Raw genomic sequence first — 20,789 nt, 5'->3', positions numbered from 1 at the left:
AGAACTGGACATAGAACAACAGACTGGTTCTAAATAGGAAAAGGAGTATGTCAAGGCTGTATATTGTCAACCTGCTTATTTAACTTATATGCACAGTACATCATGAGAAACACTGGGCTGGAAGAAGCACAGTATCAATAACCTCAGATATGCAGATGACACCACCCATATGGCAGAAAGTGAAGAGGAACTAAAAAGCCTCTTGATGAAAGTGAAAGAGGAGAGTGAAAAAGTTGGCTTAAAGCTCAAGATTCAGAAAACGAAGATCATGGCATCTGGTCCCATCACTTCATGGGAAATAGATGGGGAAACAGTGGAAACAGTGCCAGACTTTATTTTGAGGGGCTCCATAATCACTGCAGATGGTGATTGCAGCCATGAAATTAAAAGATGCTTACTCCCTGGAAGGAAAGTTATGACCAACCTAGACAGCATATTCAAAAGCAGAGACATTACTTTGCCAACAAAGGTCTTGTCAAGGCTATGGTTTTTCCTGTGGTCATGTATGGATATGAAGGTTGGATTGTGAGGAAAGCTGAGCACCAAAGAATTGATGCTTTTGCACTGTGGTGTTGGAGAAGACTCTTGAGAGTCCCTTGGACTGCAAGGAGATCCAACCAGTCCATTCTGAAGGAGATCAGTCCTGGGTGTTCTTTGAAAGGAATGATGCTAAAGCTGAAACTCCAGTACTTTGGCCACTTCATGCGAAGAGTTGACTCATTGGAAAAGACTCTGATGCTGGGAGGGATTGGGGGCAGGAGAAGAAGGGGACCACAGAGGATGAGATGGCTGGATGGCATCACTGATTTGATGGACGTGAATCTGAGTGAACTCTGGGAGTTGGTGATGGACAGGGAGGCCTGGCATGCTGCAATTCATGGGGTCGCAAAGAGTCGGAGACGACTGAGCAACTGAACTGAATTGACTGATACTGAGGAGAGAAAAGATCTGAAAACATGGTATTGGATCCATTGAATGTCTGCATGGGAAAAAAGTGATCATTTACCCTTACCTCACAACACATACTAAGGTCATCTCAAGATGATTTGGAAATCAAGATGTGAAAGGCAAGGAATTAAAACATTTAGAAAAAACATGGGACAGGATCTCTGTGATATGTGGTTACAAATGTAAAAAAAAGCTACAAAAATACTAAACATAAAGGAAAATATTGATTTGCTAAACCATATTAAAATTGAGACCATAGGCTTGCCTTTAAGAGCATAAACATGTAAGACACACCAAGGAAAGATGTATTTACAGTGAATATAGCTGGTATACCTGAAATACATGAATTATATATATATATATATATATATATATATATATATATATATATTTAACAAATCAGGAAATCTGGTGAAAAAATGTGGACAAACACTTGAGTAACCAACCACTGGTTATGTAAATGTCCTGTAAATATTGCAAAGTTGCTCAATCTCACTAGAAACCGGCAAAATGATTGGTAAAGCTCCAATGCAGCATGAGATTTGCCTTTGTCAGTGAAACAGCTCTCAATTTCTCATGGAAAACCCTGGATAAATATAATAGAGATTCTTCACACATTTTGATTCTCAGTGTTTTTTTTTTTTTGTCCGTATTGGAAAAAGACACTAACTAAAATGATCACAATGTCAAATAAGGTATCCTGTGGAAAATTCTCTACTATAATGAACTTTAGATAAACAGTTCCAGAAATTGAGTCATCATTACACTGAAGTTTACTCTGTAAATAGCTAAAGAAGGAGGTAAGCAAAGGAGTCAAACACCGAAAACAAATATTTTGATCCCAGAGGATTTTTAAAAGCATTTAGAGGCAGCAAGAACATTTTAATTTCCTCTCCTCTTAATAAAATTCCCAAGGTACGGCATACTTTAGGGAAACAAATTCTCCCAGAACAAAAAATGATGTAACTACTTCTGAAAACGTTAATTCATGTGGAAATTTTTTTTTTTTCAGAGTGATCTTCCTACTTCCTTGGAGGAAAAACTAAGAATACAACCAAGTGACTACTAAACAGTTGGACTTCCTCGCTGTGCAAAGGCATAGGTGTGGGTGGGAAGATGAAATGCATGCTGAAAAAAGAGCACAGTTTGTACTCCAGTATTAATTCTCTAAAGAAGAAAGGAACTCACCGACATGTAAGTTTAACTCACTTTTTAAACCTATTTCTGCTTCTCTATTTATCTTCGAATGTTCAAGATGAGTTAAATGGATTTATGGGAAAATAAGACTGACCAACATTTAAAATATTTTATAGGTTTTCTAATGTCGAACAAACTCTTAGTTAAACCCTAATTTTCTCTCTAAAGCATTTAAGCCGTATTGCTCTTTAGAACTGTATTTGATTTGCTGGCGTTTTATTCTAGCTTTTTTATGCCAACGTTCCTAAACTGAAAACCTGCAATTTCTTTTCATATGGATAATGTTATGCTTTTAAGGAAGTTAAAGCTTTGTACACTATCAATTTCTTGTTTTTTTTTTTTTTTTTCTTTTTTTTTTCCCCCTCACTCTAGTGACTGAACTAACCAATGGCTGGTGAAAACTATACCAGGGTCATGGAGTTTATTTTCACAGGCTTGAAGTGCCATCCACATGCGCAAGGCTTCCTCTTCTTGCTCCTCCTTCTTTTTTACCTTGTTACCATGACGGGAAACCTGGGCATGGTTACCCTCATCCGGATGGATTCCCGCCTGCACACACCGATGTACTTCTTTCTCAGTCACCTGTCCTTTGTGGATGTCTGCTTTTCATCCGTGGTTGGCCCCAAGATGCTCAGAGACTTCTTCGCTGAGAGGAAAGCCATTTCTTTCCTGGGCTGCGCCTTGCAGCAGTGGTTCTTTGGGTTCTTTGTGGCCATCGAGTGCCTTCTCCTGGCATCCATGGCTTATGACCGCTACGTGGCCATCTGTAACCCACTGCTGTATTCAGTTGTCATGTCCCACAGGCTCTGCATACAGCTGGTGGTCGGACCCTACGCTGTTGGATTTCTGAACACCATGACCCACACAACAGCTGCTTTTTGACTTCCTTTTTGTGGTTCCAACATTATCAATCACTTCTTCTGTGACATGTCCCCGCTTCTCTCTCTGGTATGTGCTGACACGTGGATCAATAAATTGCTAGTTTTCATCGTGGCTGGATCTGTACTTGTCGTCAGCAGCCTGACTATATTAACCTCCTATTTTTACATCCTCATCTCTATCCTGAGCATCCGCTCTGCTCATGGGAGGCACAGGGCCTTTTCCACCTGCTCTTCCCATCTCACAGCTGTCTCCATCTTGTATGGGACTCTCTTCTTTATCTACGTGAGGCCAGGCGCAGTTTTTTCTCTGGATCTCAATAAAGTGGTGGCAGTGTTCTACACAGCAGTGATTCCCATGTTGAATCCTCTCATCTACAGCTTGAGAAATAAAGAAGTGAAAGCTGCTATGTGCAGGATCATCGCCAGGAGAAAGTTTTGCCTCAAAAGTTAAATTTCCATCTAAAACAGAAAATAGATTAAGAAGTAAAGCTTCCAGACATGGTTAGACTATCTGACCATCATCCAAAGATGCTAAAAAATGTGCAGAATTTGGGGGTGCTATCCTTCCATTCTTCTACATGATTTTTATTTTAGTACCTTTTTTTAAAAGCTCCATTTCACCATGTCTCTATTAGTGATAAAAATCCCCAATCACCCAGACTCAGAGCGATTCTTTCTCCTCAAATATCTTCATTGCTGAGAATATGATGGAATCTAATAACTGTTGAGGAAACCTAGTTACTAATGCTCTCACACTAGTTGGACCAACAGAAATGTCCAGAAGAGGTGAGATTCTTTGGAACAGCACACATTACCCCTATCCTTACATGTAGAGGTGAAAATATCAAACAGAACATTTACTTCCCTTACATATGCCTTTACAAAGTAAATAATGCTCCACACATTATATTTAGTATCTATTATGTTTATTTTCTTAATTCTTACCTTCCAAAAATACAATATCATGATCACTGAAAATAAAAGGGAAATGCAGCTAAGCAAGTGAAGAAAAATGTCAACCAAAAAACAAAAGCAAAACAACAACAACAACAAGAACTCCTTAGTTTTCCAACTATTACGTTAGTATTAATATTCAGTTTTCCCTAGTTCTTTCAAATAAAGATAGAGATAGCTTACTACAGAAAGCAGAAATAAATCATAAAGAAGTGAATGAAAAAAATGAGAAAACTAAAAAATCAGGAACAATGTGCTGAGAAGCTATTGGTAACTAAAATGCAGAAAATTTATTTCTTATTGTCTTGTTAGTATTTTCCTGTTATTCTTTTCAAACTAAAAAAATACAATAGAATGGAGATAAAAATTATTTCAACACCTTTCTGCTCCCCTCAACCTCAGAAGAATCCAAAGAGGAATTATATGAATTGCAATCATTTTCATAAAATTTAAGTGCTTTTTGAAAAGTATCCATTTGGTATAAACTAAATTCTAACAACATCTATTTTTAGCCCTGATAGCTATTGGTGATTTAAAAATGTAAAATTTATCTATAGGCTATACAGAGATCCATATATGAGTAGGGGAAACAAAACAAAACAAAAAACAGACATGCTTGAGAAGTGATATAGGAAAGAAATAGGGTGTAGAATCTAACTCAAACCCCTGCCCAGATAAATATCTTGATGGGGTTGTTGGATAAGCAAATGATTTCTCAGGCAGTATGGATGAAAGGATAGGGTCACAATCCTTCTTCCTCACACCAGAAGTTGTTGTATCTGCTTTGAACATTGCAACTCTACTAAGAATAGCACATTACAGGGACTGGACTGGGCATGGAGTGACTTGGGTTCAAGGGAAGTGAGCAGACTATGGAATCAACTGGATACCAAGATGCGGAGCCAGTGTACAGGCTAGGAATAATGGCCTGCATTCAATGGAGCTGTTGTCTCTGCAGGAATGAGGCATGTGCTAAATAGTCAGAGAGACAGAAATAGTGCTAGCAGGACGCTACTAAAAGGGTCAGGATGTTAGCTCAGAAACTTCCTCCATTTAATTTCCATTATTTATTTATCGTAGAAACATTTAATTAGATGGAGGCTGGGATGAACCATTTCAGATGTGTATGTGTTTGCTGCTAATAGTGTAATGAGGTGACTTTTCTTTCTCTTGATGGAAAGAAAATTATCACTGTTCTGATCTGTGCCTTAGAGCAGAGGTTCTTGGGGTTCTTGCAGATGGTAAGTCGTTCCTCTAAACATCTATGGCATCTAAATATCTTCTGGAAACCAGAGCTCTATTTATTTGCTGAGTCACACAGATGGTGTGTTATGGTGGTGGAGAGGGGTTTCTGCTCTTGGTTTTGTGAACACCATTATAGCTCATGACAACTGCTGATTTCCAATTATTCTCCAGGTCATTTCTAAGATATTGCCCTACTATTTGCCATTGAATGCTCTAACACTCCATCCAACGTATTTTTACTCAAAAATATTTTTATTATGGCATGTTTATATTTATAGAATAATATAACACAATGAGATCCTCTGTTCCCAATATCCAGGTTGTTACTGTTTGTGTCTGGATTTATAGGTATGGTCTAGCTACCTGCATGGGAAAGAAAGTTAAAAGGGGGCTTCCCTGGTGGCTCAGATGGTAAAGAATCTGCCTGCAATGCAGGAGCCCCTGGTTCCAACCCTGAGTCCTGAAGATAGCCTGGGGAAAGGAATAGCAACCCATTCCAGTATTCTTGCCTGGAGAATCCCATGGACAGAGGAGCTTGCTGGGCTGCAGTCCATGTACTCTCTGTTTACCTCCTTATGGCCACTGTGAGAATTCACTCAGCTGCTGGAGGGCACAGACTTTAACCCTTGCTTTTACCTTGTGTGATCTCTACACTGGATGAGAACTGCTTCTTTCTCTAAGACTTAGTCTTCCAAGGATTCCTGACTTTCTCTAAAGGAGTGAAGCCTTTAACACTAAGGTCTCATCAACAAAAGGAATATTTAGAAAAAAGAAGATTTTTTCCCCCTAAGACCTAAATTCATATCCAATACAGGATATGGGGGAAAAAAGAGCTTCCATGAGAATCAAGTGAACTGGGAATGTTCCTATGATTCTATACCATTTAGCAAGGATTCTGAATGAATGGGAAAAGGAGAGGCTGCTTGATCAGAATTTATGTTCCTGTCATTTGGATACCATGATTGCTTCTCACTTTCCCAGGAAAAGAATAAAGTTCAAACCCCATGCATCAAATCCTGCTGCCAAGAGATTGCTGTTAATCCTGACTTTGAACCACAAGCAAGAGTGCTATATTGCTTCAATCTTGTCTGACTCTTTGTGACCCTATGTACTATAGCCCACCAGGCTCCTCTGTCTATGGGATTCTCCAGGCATAAATACTGGAGTGGGTTTCCAGGCTCCGCTCCAGGGGATCTTCCACACCCAGGGGAAGAACCCATATCTTTTATGTCTCCTGCATTAGCAGATGGGTTCTTTACCAATAGCACCATCTGGGAAGCCCTTTGAACCACACGCAATTCCTTAAAATACCTTTATTAGATCTCTGCAGCAAAGAAAATTTCTGGAGCATTCCTGTGTTTTTTCCTGTCCCAATCTCTAATGAGCTTTTTCACAGTTGAATTTCTAATACTAATTTTGATGTTATAACATACTGTCACAAAACTGATCTAATTAATCTATGATTTTGGACTAGAAGACATATATGGCAACATTAAAAAAGTCACCCAGAAACGAAAAATTGCATCCAAGGTAAGAGAAACCCAAGTAAGACAGTAGATGTTGTGAGAGGGCATCAGAGGGCAGATAGACTGAAACCATAATCACAGACAACTAGCCAATCTGATCACATGGACCACAACCTTGTCTAACTCAGTGAAACTAAGCCATGCCATGTGGGGCCACCCAAGATGGATGGGTCATGGTGGAGAGGTCTGACAGAATGGGGTCCACTGGAGAAGGGAATTGCAAACCACTTCAATTCCTGCCTTGAGAACCCCATGATCAGTATGAAAAGGCAAAAAGATAGGATACTGAAAGAGGAACTCCCCAGGTCGGTAGGTGCCCAATATGCTACTGGAGATCAGTGGAGAAATAACTTCAGAACGAATGAAGGGATGGAGCCAAAGCAAAAACAATGTCCAGTTGTGGATGTGACTGGTGATAGAAGCAAGGTCTGACGCTGTAAAGAGCCATATTGCATGGGAACCTGGAATGTCAGGTCCATGAATCAAGGCAAATTGGAAGTGGTCAAACAGGAGATGGCAAGACAGAACGTTGACATTCTAGGAATGAGCGAACTAAAATGGACTGGAATGGGTGAATTTCACTCAGATGACCATTATATCTACTAATGCGGGCAGGAATCCCTTAGAAGAAATGGAGTAAATTTTTTTTTGTTTGTTTGTTCTTTTTTTATTTTTTTTATTTTTATTTTTTTTTTAGTTTTTTATTTTATTTTATTTTATTTTTTTATTTTTAGTTTTTTATTTTTTAAATTTTAAAATCTTTAATTCTTACATGCATTCCCAAACATGAACCCCCCTCCCACCTCCCTCCCCATAACATCTTTCTGGGTCATCCCCATGCACCAGCCCCAAGCATGCTGCATCCTGCGTCAGACATAGACTGGCGATTCAATTCACATGAAAATTTAAAAAAAAAAAATGTAAAAAAAAAAAAAAAAAAAGAAATGGAGTAGCCATCATAGTCAACAAAAGAGTCCGAAATGCAGTACTTGAATGCGATCTCAAAAATGACAGAATGATCTCTGTTTGTTTCCAAGGCAAACCATTCAATATCACGGTAATCCAAGTCTATGCCCTGACTAGTAACACTGAAGAAGCTGAAGTTGAATGGTTCTATGAAGACCTACCAGACCTTTTAGAACTAACACCCCAAAAGGATGTCCTTTTCATTATAGGGGACTGGAATGCAAAAGTAGGAAGTCAAGAAACACCTGGAGTAACAGGCAAATTTGGCCTTGGAGTACAGAATGAAGCAGGACAAAGGCTAATAGAGTTCTGCCAAGAAAACTCACTGGTCATAGCAAACACCCTCTTCCAACAACACAAGAGAAGACTCTACACATGGGCATCACCAGATGGTCAACACTGAAATCAGAGTGATTATATTCTTTGCAGCCAAAGATGGAGAAGCTCTATACAGTCAGCAAAAACAAGACCAGGAGCTCATTGTGGCTCAGATCATGAGCTCCTTCTTGCCAAATTCAGAATTAAATTGAAGAAAGTAGGGAAAACCACTAGATCATTCAGGTATGACCTAAATTAAATCCCTTATGACTATACAGTGGAAATGAGAAATAGACTTAAGGGACTAGATCTGATAGACAGAGTGGCTGATGAACTATGGACAGAGGTTCATGACATTGTACAGGAGAAGGGAGCAAGACCATCTCCATGGAAAAGAAATGCAAAAAAGCAAAATGGCTGTCTGAGGAGGCCTTACAAACAGGTGTGAAAAGAAGAGAAGTGAAAAGCAAAGGAGAAAAGGAAAGATATACCCATTTGAATGCTGAGTTCCAAAGAATAGCAAGGAGAGATAAGAAAGCCTTCCTCAGTGATCAGTTGAAAGAAATACAGGAAAAGAACAGAATGGGAAAGACTAGAGACCTCTTCAAGAAGATTAGAGATACAAAGGGAACATTTAATGCAAAGATGGGCTCAACAAAGGACAGACATGCTATAGACCTAACAGAAGCAGAAGATATTAAGAAGAGGTGGCAAGAATACAAAAACCTACTACGCCTGAGTTATTTGGGTCCAGGTAGTTCTGGGTGAGCCTAAGGCTACAGGGACCTTCATGACTCATGTGTTCCCTAGGCCAAGTTAGATGACTCTGGGCCCCTCTGAAGCAATCTGGGAGGATAGCTACATAAGAAAAAAGCCAGGGAATTCATTCACGGTCATCCAGTGACTACTCTGAGTCTCAGCAGTAATTGATGCAAACCACAGTTCATCCTCCTCCTCTAGAAAGACTGACTCTTGCATCTCTGGGAAGCTAAAGTGATGCTAGAAACAGTGTAGGTCTTATAGGCTTAGAATTTGTTCATCTCATGTCTGAAGACTCCATCAGGACAAACTATACCTCATTTTATGTTTCAATCAAAGAAAGAAAGATTTATAAACAATTTAAGAAAGAATAATTGGTCAGGAAAGAGGACACAGTGTTTACTGTAAGTCCCTGAGCATCTGAGATATCTCTTGATGCAGAACCCAACCTTTAGAAAGGATTAGGGCTCTTGGGTCTTCTTCAGGTGTTTGAAAATTCCCTGAAACACAGGGATTATCCGAGTAGACATTCTACTTTGTCAAGGCTGTGGAGGCTTTAAGTGGAGCTCATTCAAACAGTGGACCTTCCACCTGGCTGGAAGTGGCTCCCATCTGAACTCAGGGTGATGGGTCAGTGACTGCACCCTCCCCAAATCTCACTTGAACCATTTCAAAGCCAAACATAATGGGGTTGAAGTCAGATATCCTGATGCCGATGGAGAGGAGATTTGTCTGTATCCTTCACAAAAGATCCCGTTGAGCGTGACAAGTTTTGAGCCATCCTGGAGATTCCATAAATTACTTTCTTGGACCATGGTTTTTATCACTCTTTAAAAATGATGGGGAGTTTTTTTTTTTTTTAATTGAGAGGATATTTCAACTTGCTTGGGTTATTATACAATTTAGTGTAAAAGTCCAACAAAAAACTAATAAGAATATAAAATATTTGTGACTAAAGTTTAAAAAAATATATATTTTTTGTTGCCTAAGAAGAATAATAAAAGACACTTCTGGAGCTGGTACTTAAAATCACTCTAAAATATTTGGAAAATAGAACATGAAAGAGATAAAATCACATGTAGTTGTAGTAGTCACATAAACATATTTTCATATGTTTACTTCAGTTATTTCTTGTTTATATGTATTTGTATAGTATATGTAGAACTCAGAAATATATCGATGTATGCAATTCATTTTACGAGCTAATGGGATATTAAAAAACAGAAGTCCTTATGTAATATGGTTGGTCTGTACAGAACATTTGTGTTAAAGCATTTGTTTATATTCTTCCAGTATCTTTCTGTGTATGTACATGTACTATATGAAAAGATTTCTTATGGAATATTCTTTTGGAATATTCTTAAGGAATATTCTTAAATCATAAATCCTAAATACTTTTAATTGGACTATTGTTATTAACTATTCTCAGTAGGAGTTTTAATTGCCAAAATAATTTATATGATTAACAAATACACTTGTGATGACTTATAATAATATGATGCTAGGTAGGCAGTATCCCAGGTTCTGAGGATTTATCTGTGAGCCACACAAGCAAAGACCCTTCCTACATGGAGCTTACATTCCACTGAGAGGAGAAAGAAAGAAAGAAAGTGAAGTCGCTCAGTCGTATCTGACTCTGTGACCCCATGGACTGTAGCCCACCAGGCTCCTCTGTCCACAGGATTCTCCAGGCAAGAATACTGGGGTGGGTTGCCATTTCCTTCTCCAGGGGATCTTCCCGACCCAGGGATCCAACCCAGGTCTCCTGCATTGCAGGCAGACGTTTTAACCTCTGAGCCATCAGGGGAGTAATGCATTGAGAGGAGAGAGGCTTGCAAATAAAGACAAATCAAACTGTGACCAGTACTACTGTGAAAGAAGAGCATAAAGAGGTGGAGTGTGTCTTGCAGTGGAGGCAGGGTCATGCAGCTGGTTTGTAGTGGGGCTGGGGGTTCCAACTCAGATCCTCAGACAGTAAAGCTTATACGTCTAGCTGTTGTATTAATGCCATCATCATACTCAGATCACTGAGGAAAAGCAATAGATGAGAAGTCAAACAGACCCCATCTACTTCTGCGGCAGAAACTACTGAAGAAACATCCCATATTTCATTCTGCCCATCTTTAACCGATGACCTATATTTGGTTGGTACATTGAAGCCTGTGTGCATGTGGGCCAAGTTGCTTTCATTGTGTCTGACTCTTCTCTGTCCGTGGGATTCTCCAGGCAAGATCACTGGAGTGGGTTACTATTTCCTTCTCCAGGGGATCTTCTCGGCCCAAGGATTGAACCCGCGTATCTTATGTCTCCTGTACTGACAAGTGGGATCTTTACCACCAGCGCTACCTGGGAAGGCAGTATGAAAGGCTGCATTTCTCATCATCCTTTGTAATTGGGTGTTGACACATTACTAAGTCCTGACAGGTAAGTGGAAGATTTGTGAGGTCCCTATAGGAAGTCTTATGCTTTCAGACCAGTGCCTTTCTTCTCAGCTAGCTCCTTTGTGAGGCTTTAATGGTTGGAACTTGAGCAATCATTTTGGACCACGAGGAAGCATTCATATCCCTGATGCTTTGTACAACCGCATTTGTCCTATATTGTGGTAAAAATAAATTCCTTTAAATACTTTTTGAAAGTCACTTATTTTGAGTTTTATATCATAGGACTAGGCAATCCTGATTCAAATTAACCCAGATGTCTATTTTGGAGGCAGAGGTGGCAACAGCTTATCTGTACCATACTTTGGTTGACTGTTGACTTGGTTTTTAGGTTTAGTACATTAAAAAAGAGTAATATTCAGAGAAGATAGTAAAGAAATAGTTTCTATTTACTGTCTCTCTTTCCAGTTGACACACTTCAAGAGAAACAAATGCTGATTTTGACCCAACTCGTGCTTAGTAATCTGGTGGCTGTGTCCAGAGTGTTGGGGTTGCCTCACTGGTTTCCTCTGCTGGAGCAAGTGCTTACATCAGTGATTAATTCGGGAAAGGCAGGGTCTCATGATTGACAGCCCTATCAGGTCTAGGATGGACAAGTTATTTATAATAAAAGAGTAATTCTGTTGCCAAAGAAGGAAAAAGGGAGATCTGGTCAGACAGATAAACACATTTGAAATGAAACTTTGAGGCAAGAGAGAGGAAGGTTTAAAGAAGATATTTTGGTGAGAGAAAGACACCATTTTCACAATTTCCTATGCCAGAGCAATGTGAGAAACACTCTGAAAAAAAAAAAACAACCAAAACTCATTTTTAATGTGCTTAGATTTTTGTGTGTGCGAGAGGCAGAGAGACAGAGACAGAGGCAGAAAGAGAGAAGTTAAATGGGAATTTCAGGATATCCAAGTGAGACTACACGATGAAAAATTTAAAATAAGAAGCAGTATTTAGTATCACAGATAATTTAAACAAAAGATTTATTTTGCTCATCTGTGAAATGGGGACAACATTATGTGAGGCACTGGATGAATATAAAAATAAGTAAGAGATCATGAAAAAGTGCTCAGAAGATTGTAAGCGATATTTTACTATTTTTATTATCAATATTCTTTTTTTATATAAAAACATTTATAGCAGTATTGACTGCAGGTTTTGTTGATTTTTAAATTTGATTTGCAAAGTCAATGCAATAGCTTTCTTTTTTTAGACTTCAGTAAGATAATTAAAAAATTTTTTATTTTTGCAAATTAATTTATTTTAATTGAAGGCTAATTACTTTACAGTATTGTAGTGGTTTTTGCCATACATTCACATGAATCAGCCATGGGTGTACAATATTCTCCAAGTTAATAAAAATTCCATATTATCATCTTTATAGGCATAAGACAAAATCAGTTCTTAATTAAACTTTATAAAGTTTTAGTAGCCCAGGAAAAGAGGAATTCTTATTGATCAAATGTCCTGGAGAAACACTACTTCTTTAGTCTAGGGAAATATATGACTCTGAAGCAGTTTATTCACTAGAAATTTGTGAGCTCTACCTTAGGGTTCCCCAGTGGCTCAGCAGTAAAGAACCCACCTGGCAATGCAGGAGACATGGATTCGATCCAGGAATTGGGAGGATCCCTGGAAGAAGGAAATGGCAAGCCACTCCAGAATTCTTGCCTGGGAAATCCCATGGACAGAGGAGCCCGGCAGGCTACAGTCCATGGAGTCGCAAAGAGTCTGGCATGACTTAGTGACTAAACAACAGCAAATCTATCCTAGGGTATTTAGAAAGAAATGTGACAAAACATCAGCTTCTAAGACTCATACTAGTCCTGCTCCAGCATCATGTTAATAAAGATTCCCTCAAAATGACCTTATTTTCTAAACTATTATAAACCCGATTTTAAATATTTAGTATTACAAAGAAAGATTCCCCTCCACCTTTTTATTCATCTCCAATTTAACAGGATCTCAGTGAATACAGTGAACTGTAAGTGATAATCACTCAGTCGTGTCTGACTCTGTGACCCCATGGACTGTAGCCCACCAGGCTCCTCTGTCCATGGAATTCTCCAGGCAAAAATACTGGAGTGGGCTGCCATTCCCTTCTCCAGGGGATCCTTCCAACCCAGGGATGGGACCTGTGTCTCCTGCATTGCCCGCAGACTTTTTGTCATTGAGCCACCAGGGAAGCTTCAGTGCATATAGAAAGTGTTAGTCACTCAACTGTGTCTGACTCTTTGTGACCCATGGACTGTAGTCCCCCAGGCTCCTCTGTCCATGGAATTCTCCAGGCAAAAGTACTGAGGTGGGTAGTCATTCCCTTCTCCAGAGGAACTTTCTGACCCAGAGACTGAATCCGCATCTCCGGCATTGCAGGCAGATTCCTTACAGTCTGAGCCACCAGGGAAGCCCACTTTCTGCTGTATTGCCCCCATACTGAATACAGGGTGTGTTCAAATAAAGTGTAGGCAAGGTTCTTAGTGAAGTAAGTAACATTGTTATAGTTCCTTTTCAAGGTGGTGTTAAACGTTGCCACGAGGTGGCACCATCAGCTTATCAATCACAATTAAAGCGTGTTCATATTTCCTTCATTATTTTTTAAGGTTTTTTTTTTTTTTTTGGATGTGGATCATTTTGAAAGTCTTTATTGAGTTTGTTACAATACTGCTTCTATTTTATGTTATTTTGGTTTTTTGGTCACAAAGCACAAGGGATCTTAGCTCCCTGACCAGGGATTGAACCTGCACCTCCTGCATGGGACTGGATACCACTGGATACCAGAGGAGTCCCATCTACTAATTTAATTTACAAAGGATTGCATAGAGTTTCCTTGTGTAGCTTGGAACTAGAGAAAATGGAGAGCCTATATCCAGTTAGAAACAAATATAAAATTATCAGAAAATAGATCTCACTGGACTGACTGAGGTTATGGAGCAGAATTTTAATTGCACTTTCCCTTAACTGTTCTTTCCCAAGATACAGTCCACTTTGGGACAGGACATCTTCAGTAAGAACAAAGAGAAAATGACGCAACGAATTCAGGGGACTTACAGCTAGTTGGCTGACTCTGTATGTGTTACAGTGGAGTCTTCCACACCTTCTTTCTGGAGGAAAGCAAAAAGCAAAATCAAATGACTGTTGAAAATTTGGACCCATTCTATGTGTGAAGCTAAGGGAAGAGATGAAAGCTAACATGCTTGATTTGTTTTTACTTTAGTTCTTCTTGCCATCTTTAAAGAAGAGGGACCCCATTGAAACGTAAGTTAAGAACTTCTAAATCATTATCTGTTCCTTTTCCTACCTGATTTGTAGCAAGTTCAGGAGAACATAAATGAAGTAAATCGAAAGCAAATTTTATATTTGACTCATGGCCACGATGGCATGACCCTTGTCTTTGACGGATGGTTGAGGAAGGTCTAAGAAGAGATAACCTAGGTAGAGAAAAGTTCAGGTTCTGCAGTTGGATCAAAATATTATAACACGAGTATAAAACAGATCAGAGATGCCTTAGCAGCAGGAACAGGGGAAAAGAAAAGCCCTGAATTCAATTCACATTCCAGTCTGAGCCATCTGGGTGACTTCCTTTCTCCTTGCTGAAAGAAGGTTATTGTGGGCTGTGGTGGTGTTATCCTAAGCGCTCTGAACCCCAGAGTGACTTGAGTTCCTCATCCTGTGTGGTCTCACCTGTTGGAACACTGTAGTCTATTCTAGGCATCAAGCCACATCGAAAAACTGAGAAATTAAAATGTCATGCAGAAGGCTTGGGCAGGGGCTTCCTTGGTTGTTTAATAGTAAAGACTCCGCCTGCCAGTGCAGGAGACACGGTCTGACCTCTGACCTGGGGAGATCTAACATGCTGTGGATCAGCTTCGTGGGTGCTGCACAGCTATTGAGCCCGTGGTGGAGTCTGCACACTGCAACTGTCGCGCCTATGGGCTGCAGTCACTGAGGCCCGAGCACCCTAGAGCCTGTGCTTAGCAACAGGAGAAGGACCAGTGAGAAGCCTGAGCACCGTGGCTAGAGAGGAGCCTCCGCCCGCCGCACCCAGGGAAAAAGCCGCTCAGCCGTGAAGTCCCAGCACCGCCTGAATAAGCGCTTGAGCAACTCAGGTTCAAGGAGACCAGCTGACTTAACCAAGGCCATTCTCACAGTGCATGAAAAAAGAATACATAGAGGGTATCGAGTTGGGCTAATTCAGACTCTTCTCATGGTTTCTTCCATGTACCGTTTCCATAAAGTGATGCTTAAACTCAGCATTCTAGTATCCTATGGGCTTCCCACTAATGACCATTGGCTGTAACCTCAAAAAAAGTAAAGAAGGCTTAGCAACAAAGACTGACGACAGGAGTTGATGAGCTTTCGGCAAAGGGCAAACGGAAGACTGAGATGAGGTGCCTGAGTGATCCTGGAGAAAGTGTAAACAAGTGGTGGGTGTGACAGGTGGACGGCTTGACGGCCCATCCTACCTTTCTCTTTAATTTCCCTAAAGTGAAGAATATCATGCAAGCTATATTATTGGGCCTCAGAGGTATAGCCTTGCTAAAGTTGAATAATAAATTTCAAAATAAAAAGTGAAGGAAAAGTGCTTAGCATAAGTGTGATGTTGAACTCCAATATTCCTGGGCAAATAAAAATTTAAAGTATGTGCAGTTTTCTGAGCACTTACACATCAACCCTCTCATTCTAAGTGAGTAAGAGCTCTGAGAGGTCAAGTTACAGGGGTTTCAGCCACACTGAATGAATGAAGCAACTCAGGTTCAAAGAGATCAGCTGACCTAACCACTGCCGTACTTACAGTGCATGAAAAAAGAATACATAGAGGGTATAGAGTTGGGCTAATTCAGGCTCTTCTCATGGTTTCTCCCATGTACTGTTTTCATAAAGTGATGCTTAAACTCAGCTTTCTAGTATCCTATGGGCTTCCCACTAATGACCATCGGCTGTAACCTCAAAAAAATAGGAAGCCAAAATGCGTTTTGTGTACTCCTATTGCAATGTACATGTTTAACCTCTTTAAGATGAAAGGATTTTTGAAGACACAGGAGACATTGTTACAGTGTGAAAAAAGAAAGATTACAGTCTGCTTTGACAGGTAATACTCGGCGCCCACTTCTGCCGGTCACTAGTATAGGGAAAAGGATTAAACTTTTATTTTGCTCCTCTGTAAAAGGAAATATGATGTTTAGCCTGCAGGTTTGTTAAAGACAACATGTAAGGCACAAATGCCAATAATCAGTCTGCACTTACTGGAAACTCAATAAGACTCGGTGAGATGTTTGCATGCATTAACTCATCTAATCCTCACAGCAATTTACAAGGTGGTATTACTATTATTACTCCTATTTCACAGGTGAAAAAGTAACTTTCCTAGGGTCAGAGCACCTGCAGAACATGCACTTAGGCTTAAGCTGTAATCCCGAAGTGCGCAGCACATGGCCTAACACGGAGCAGCTGCTCATTCTTCTCGGCTTGTTTCATTGCACTGTCCTACATCACTTCACCAGGCGCATACCCACCTGGTGAGCTCAGGTAAACATCACTGAAGTTGGAATTACCGGATACTTACTCTGGCATTTTCTCTGCTATTGGTTATGGGAATTTGAGTTTCTAAGCTGTGGTTTTCTCACCCATATATTGATGGATTCCTATGGAACCTTGTAATATTATAGCTTCAAATCTGATCCTTTGCCCTGGCCTCATTTCACTTCTGTTTCCTTAGCCACAGCATGCAACTAAAAGTCATATGCTCTCCTCAGTTCCATTCAGTTCAGTCGCTCAGTCGTGTCCGACTCTTTGCAACCCCATGAATCGCAGCACGCCAGGCCTCCCTGTCCACCACCAACTCCCGGAGTTCACTCAGACTCATGCCCATCGAGTCCATGATGCCATCCAGCCATCTCATGCTCTGTCGTCCCCTTCTCCTCCTGACCCCAATCCCTCCCAGCATCAGAGTCTTTTCCAATGAGTCAACTCTTCGCATGAGGTGGCCAAAGTACTGGAGTTTCAGCTTTAGCATCATTCCTTCCAAAGAACACCCAGGACTGATCTCCTTCAGAATGGACTGGTTGGATCTCCTTGCAGTCCAAGGGACTCTCAAGAGTCTTCTCCAACACCACAGTTCAAACGAATCAATTCTTCAGCACTCAGCCTTCTTCACAGTCCAACTCTCACATCCATACATGACCACTAGGAAAGCCATAGCCTTGACTAGACGGACCTTAGTCAGCAAAGTAACGTCTCTGCTTTTGAATATACTATCTAGGTTGGTCATAACTTTTCTTCCAAGGAGTAAGCATCTTTTAATTTCATGGCTGCAGTCACCATCTGCAGTGATTTTGGAGCCCCCAAAAATAAAGTCTGACACTACTTCCACCATTTCCCCATCTATTTCCCATGAAGTGATGGGACCAGATGCCATGATCTTTTTTTTTCTGAATGTTGAGCTTTAAGCCAACTTTTTCGCTCTCCTCTTTCACTTTCATCAAGAGGCTCTTTAGTTCCTCTTCACTTTCTGCCTAAGGGTGGGGTCATCTGCATATCTGAGGTTTTGATATTTCTCCTGGCAATCTTGATTCCAGCTTGTGCTTCTTTCAGCCCAGCATTTCTCATGATGCACTCTGCATATACGTTAAATAAGCAGGGTGACAATATACAGCCTTGACGTACTCCTTTTCCTATTTGGAACCAGTCTGTTGTTCCATGTCCACTTCTAACTGTTGCTTCCTGACCTGCATATAGGTTTCTCAAGAGGCAGGTTAGGTGGTCTGGTAATCCCATCTCTTTCAGAATTTTCCACAGTTTATTGTGATCCACACAGTCAAAGGCTTTGGCATGCTCTCCTAGGGACTAGTTTATTTTTTCTGGGTTCCCTTTTTGAAGACATGCTTACCAAATTTCTCTTCTCTTCTCCAGCGGAATCCAGAGTCTGTCCCTGGCTAACGAAAGCGACACGAGGGTCACAGAGTTCATCTTCAGAGGTTTGAATTTCAGCCCTCAATTGCAGGTCTGCCTTTTCCTGCTCCTTCTGAGTTTCTACCTCATCAACCTAACAGGAAACTTGGGTATGCTTGTTCTGATACAGATGGATTCCCGCCTTCATGCCCCATGTACTTTTTCCACAGTCATTTGTCTTCCATGGACATGAGCTTCTCTTCTGTCGTGAGCCCCAAGATGCTCTCCGACTTCTTTGTGAGGCGGAAAGCCATCTCTTTCCGGGGCTGTGCTTGGCAATAGGGGCACTTTGAGTTCTTTGTCATAGCAGAGTGTTTTCTCTGGTGTCCGTGGCCTATGGCTGCTGTGGCTACACCCGAAACCCACTGTTGTATTCCGTCGCCATATCCCAGAGACTCTGAGTCCAGCTGGTGGTGGGTCCCTATGTCACCGGGTTCCTGAACCCCACAATGCACACGTGATGCTTTTTGCCTTCCATTCTGCAGCCCCGATGTCATTCACCACTTCTTCTGTGACTTGCCCCCTCTGCTTTCCCTTGTGTGTGCTGACACCAGTCTCAATAAGTGGGTGGTTTTTGTCGTGGCTGGAGCTGAGGGCGTCTACAGTGGCCTGACTGTCCTGGGCTCCTCCACTGACATCCTCATCCCCATCCTGAAGATCCGCTCTGCTGACGGGAGAGGTGAAGCCTCCTCTACCTGCTCTGCACGCGGGACAGCCGTGTCTATCCTGTATGGCCCTCTTCTCTTTATTTATGTCCGGCCTAGTGCCTGGGTCTCCCTGGGTCTCGACAGAGTGGTGTCCGTGGTTTACACTGCAGGCATCCCCATGTTGAACCCACTTACCTATTGCTTGAGGAATAAGGTCAAAGATGCCATCCATAGGGCCGTGTTGAAAAGGACGTTTTGTAGGGCATAAATTCTTATCTAGAGAGGAAATTGGAGGAGAAAGCTAAAATGACAGACTGTGCAGGGGCGGTCCTAAAATGGCGGAGGAATAGGACAGGGAGACCACTTTCTCCCTCAAAAATTCATCAAAAGAACATTTCAATGCTGAGTAAATTCCACAAAACAACTTCTGAATGCTGGCAGAGGACATCAGGCACCCAGCAAAGCAGATCATTGGCTTCAAAAACAGGTAGGAAAAAATATAATAAGATGAAAAAAGAGACAAAGGAGGTAGGGAGGGAGCGCCGTCCCGGGAAGGGAATCCCGTCCCGGGAAGAGACTCTTAAAAAGAGAAGTTTCCAAACACCAGGAAACAGTCTTGCAGTCGAGTCTGTGGCAAGCTTTGGAAGCACAGAGGGCAATGTAACAGGAAGGAAAAATAAATAAATAATTAAAACCAACCGATTATGAGCCCAACAGTAACTCCCCCAGCGGAAAAGCAGCGCAGATGCCTGCATCCGCCAGTAGCAAGTGGGGGCTGGGCAGGGAGGAGCGGGAGGCACAGCCGGCAGTGCTTTTTAAGAATTGGGCTGCGGAAGGTGCGGGCTGCAGTGCTTTTTTGAGAATCGGCCGGAATGCCCTGTGCGTGGACAGAGCGAACTCACTTGGGCTAGCAAACCCGACTGTGGGATAGCTACCAGGCGAAACGCTCGAACATAAGACACTGCCAGGACCTCGCACAGAACAAAGGATGGATCAGAAATAGCCGGCTGAAGACCATCCCCCTCTGGTGACAGGCAGCCAGAGCCCTAAGGGCTGGAAGGGGGCAATCGTAGCCCAAGAGAGACATTACTTACCAAAATGCAAGCAGGCTTCTTTGTTAACTAAGACTTCTGGGGGTTCTGGACAGTCATCACCCACCTGAGAAGGAATGCCAGCGGTACATCCAGAAAACTGAGCAACAGGGAAAGGCCATAGTCACAGCGATTGTGCTCACCGAATTCCTGAGATACCCGGACCTGGGAAGGGCACAAAATGCAGGCCCAACCAAATCTGTGCCTCTGTGGGCTTCCTGAGCGCTGAGCCTGAGCGGCTTAGACTGGGGAGGTGCATGAAGCCTAGGGCTGGCCTCAGATGGTTCCCCGGCGGAGCTACATAGAGCCTGAGCAGTGTGCACCGCGAGCAGGGGCAAGCCCAGAGTGAATGAGACACTGCAAGCACACGCCAGTAATATTTGTTTGCAGCATCCCTCCCTCCCCACAGCGTGACTGAATAGTGAACCTAGTTGTCCACCACCGCCCTCCCTGTGTCAAGATGGAAATCAGACACTGAAGAGACCAGGAAACAGAGGAAGTTAAACAGAGGGAACCGCCTTGGAAGTGACCCCACACAGCCCACAACACCAGAGAAAGGGCCAGTATACCTTTACTACTTTTACAATCTTTTTTTTTTGAGTTGATGGGGTTGCGTGATTGTTTTTTCTTTTTTTTTTTTTAACTTTCTTAAAATTTTAAGTACTCTATTTCTCTAATTATTATTTTAAATAATTCTTGTGGCTTTGTTTTTTGTTTGTTTTTTTCTTTCTTTTTTTCCTCTTATTCTTCTTCTTTTCTTTAATATTGTATTTTTGAAAATCCAATCTCTACTCCAGACTTTTAATCTTTGCTTTTGGTATTTGTTGTCAATTTTGTACATGTAAAAACCCAATCTTCAGTACCCAATTTTACCTGAGAG

At 41.4% G+C, this 20,789-nt stretch overlaps 1 protein-coding gene, 1 long non-coding RNA gene and 1 pseudogene across 4 annotated transcripts; all 3 read left to right on the top strand.

Annotated features, from left to right (window-relative positions):
* The first annotated feature begins 1,708 nt into the window (after positions 1-1,708).
* LOC138420769 (uncharacterized) lies at positions 1,709-15,812 on the top strand. 3 transcript variants are annotated; one of them, XR_011249304.1, is made up of 5 exons: positions 1,758-1,863; positions 1,961-2,142; positions 11,059-11,218; positions 14,197-14,478; positions 14,922-15,802. It is a non-coding gene; the product is annotated as an uncharacterized lncRNA (long non-coding RNA). The 3 variants fall into 3 exon arrangements; XR_011249305.1 differs by having other exon boundaries at positions 1,786-1,863; positions 14,438-14,478; positions 14,922-15,812; XR_011249303.1 differs by lacking the exons at positions 14,197-14,478; positions 14,922-15,802 and having other exon boundaries at positions 1,709-1,863; positions 11,059-12,267.
* LOC138420767 (olfactory receptor 5G9-like) lies at positions 2,533-3,477 on the top strand. Its single transcript, XM_069554194.1, is given in 1 exon segment — positions 2,533-3,477. A coding segment is annotated over 1 exon segment (945 nt).
* Positions 15,813-16,652: 840 nt separating the features above from the next.
* On the top strand, positions 16,653-19,167 carry LOC138420768 (olfactory receptor 5G9-like; annotated as a pseudogene).
* Positions 19,168-20,789: the final 1,622 nt, after the last annotated feature.

The sequence above is a fragment of the Ovis canadensis genome, chromosome 15 (assembly GCF_042477335.2).
Source record: "Ovis canadensis isolate MfBH-ARS-UI-01 breed Bighorn chromosome 15, ARS-UI_OviCan_v2, whole genome shotgun sequence".
Taxonomy (NCBI): Eukaryota; Metazoa; Chordata; class Mammalia; order Artiodactyla; family Bovidae; genus Ovis; species Ovis canadensis.
Note: the sequence above shows the minus strand (reverse complement) of the source record. Positions and strands in the feature narration are given on the sequence as shown.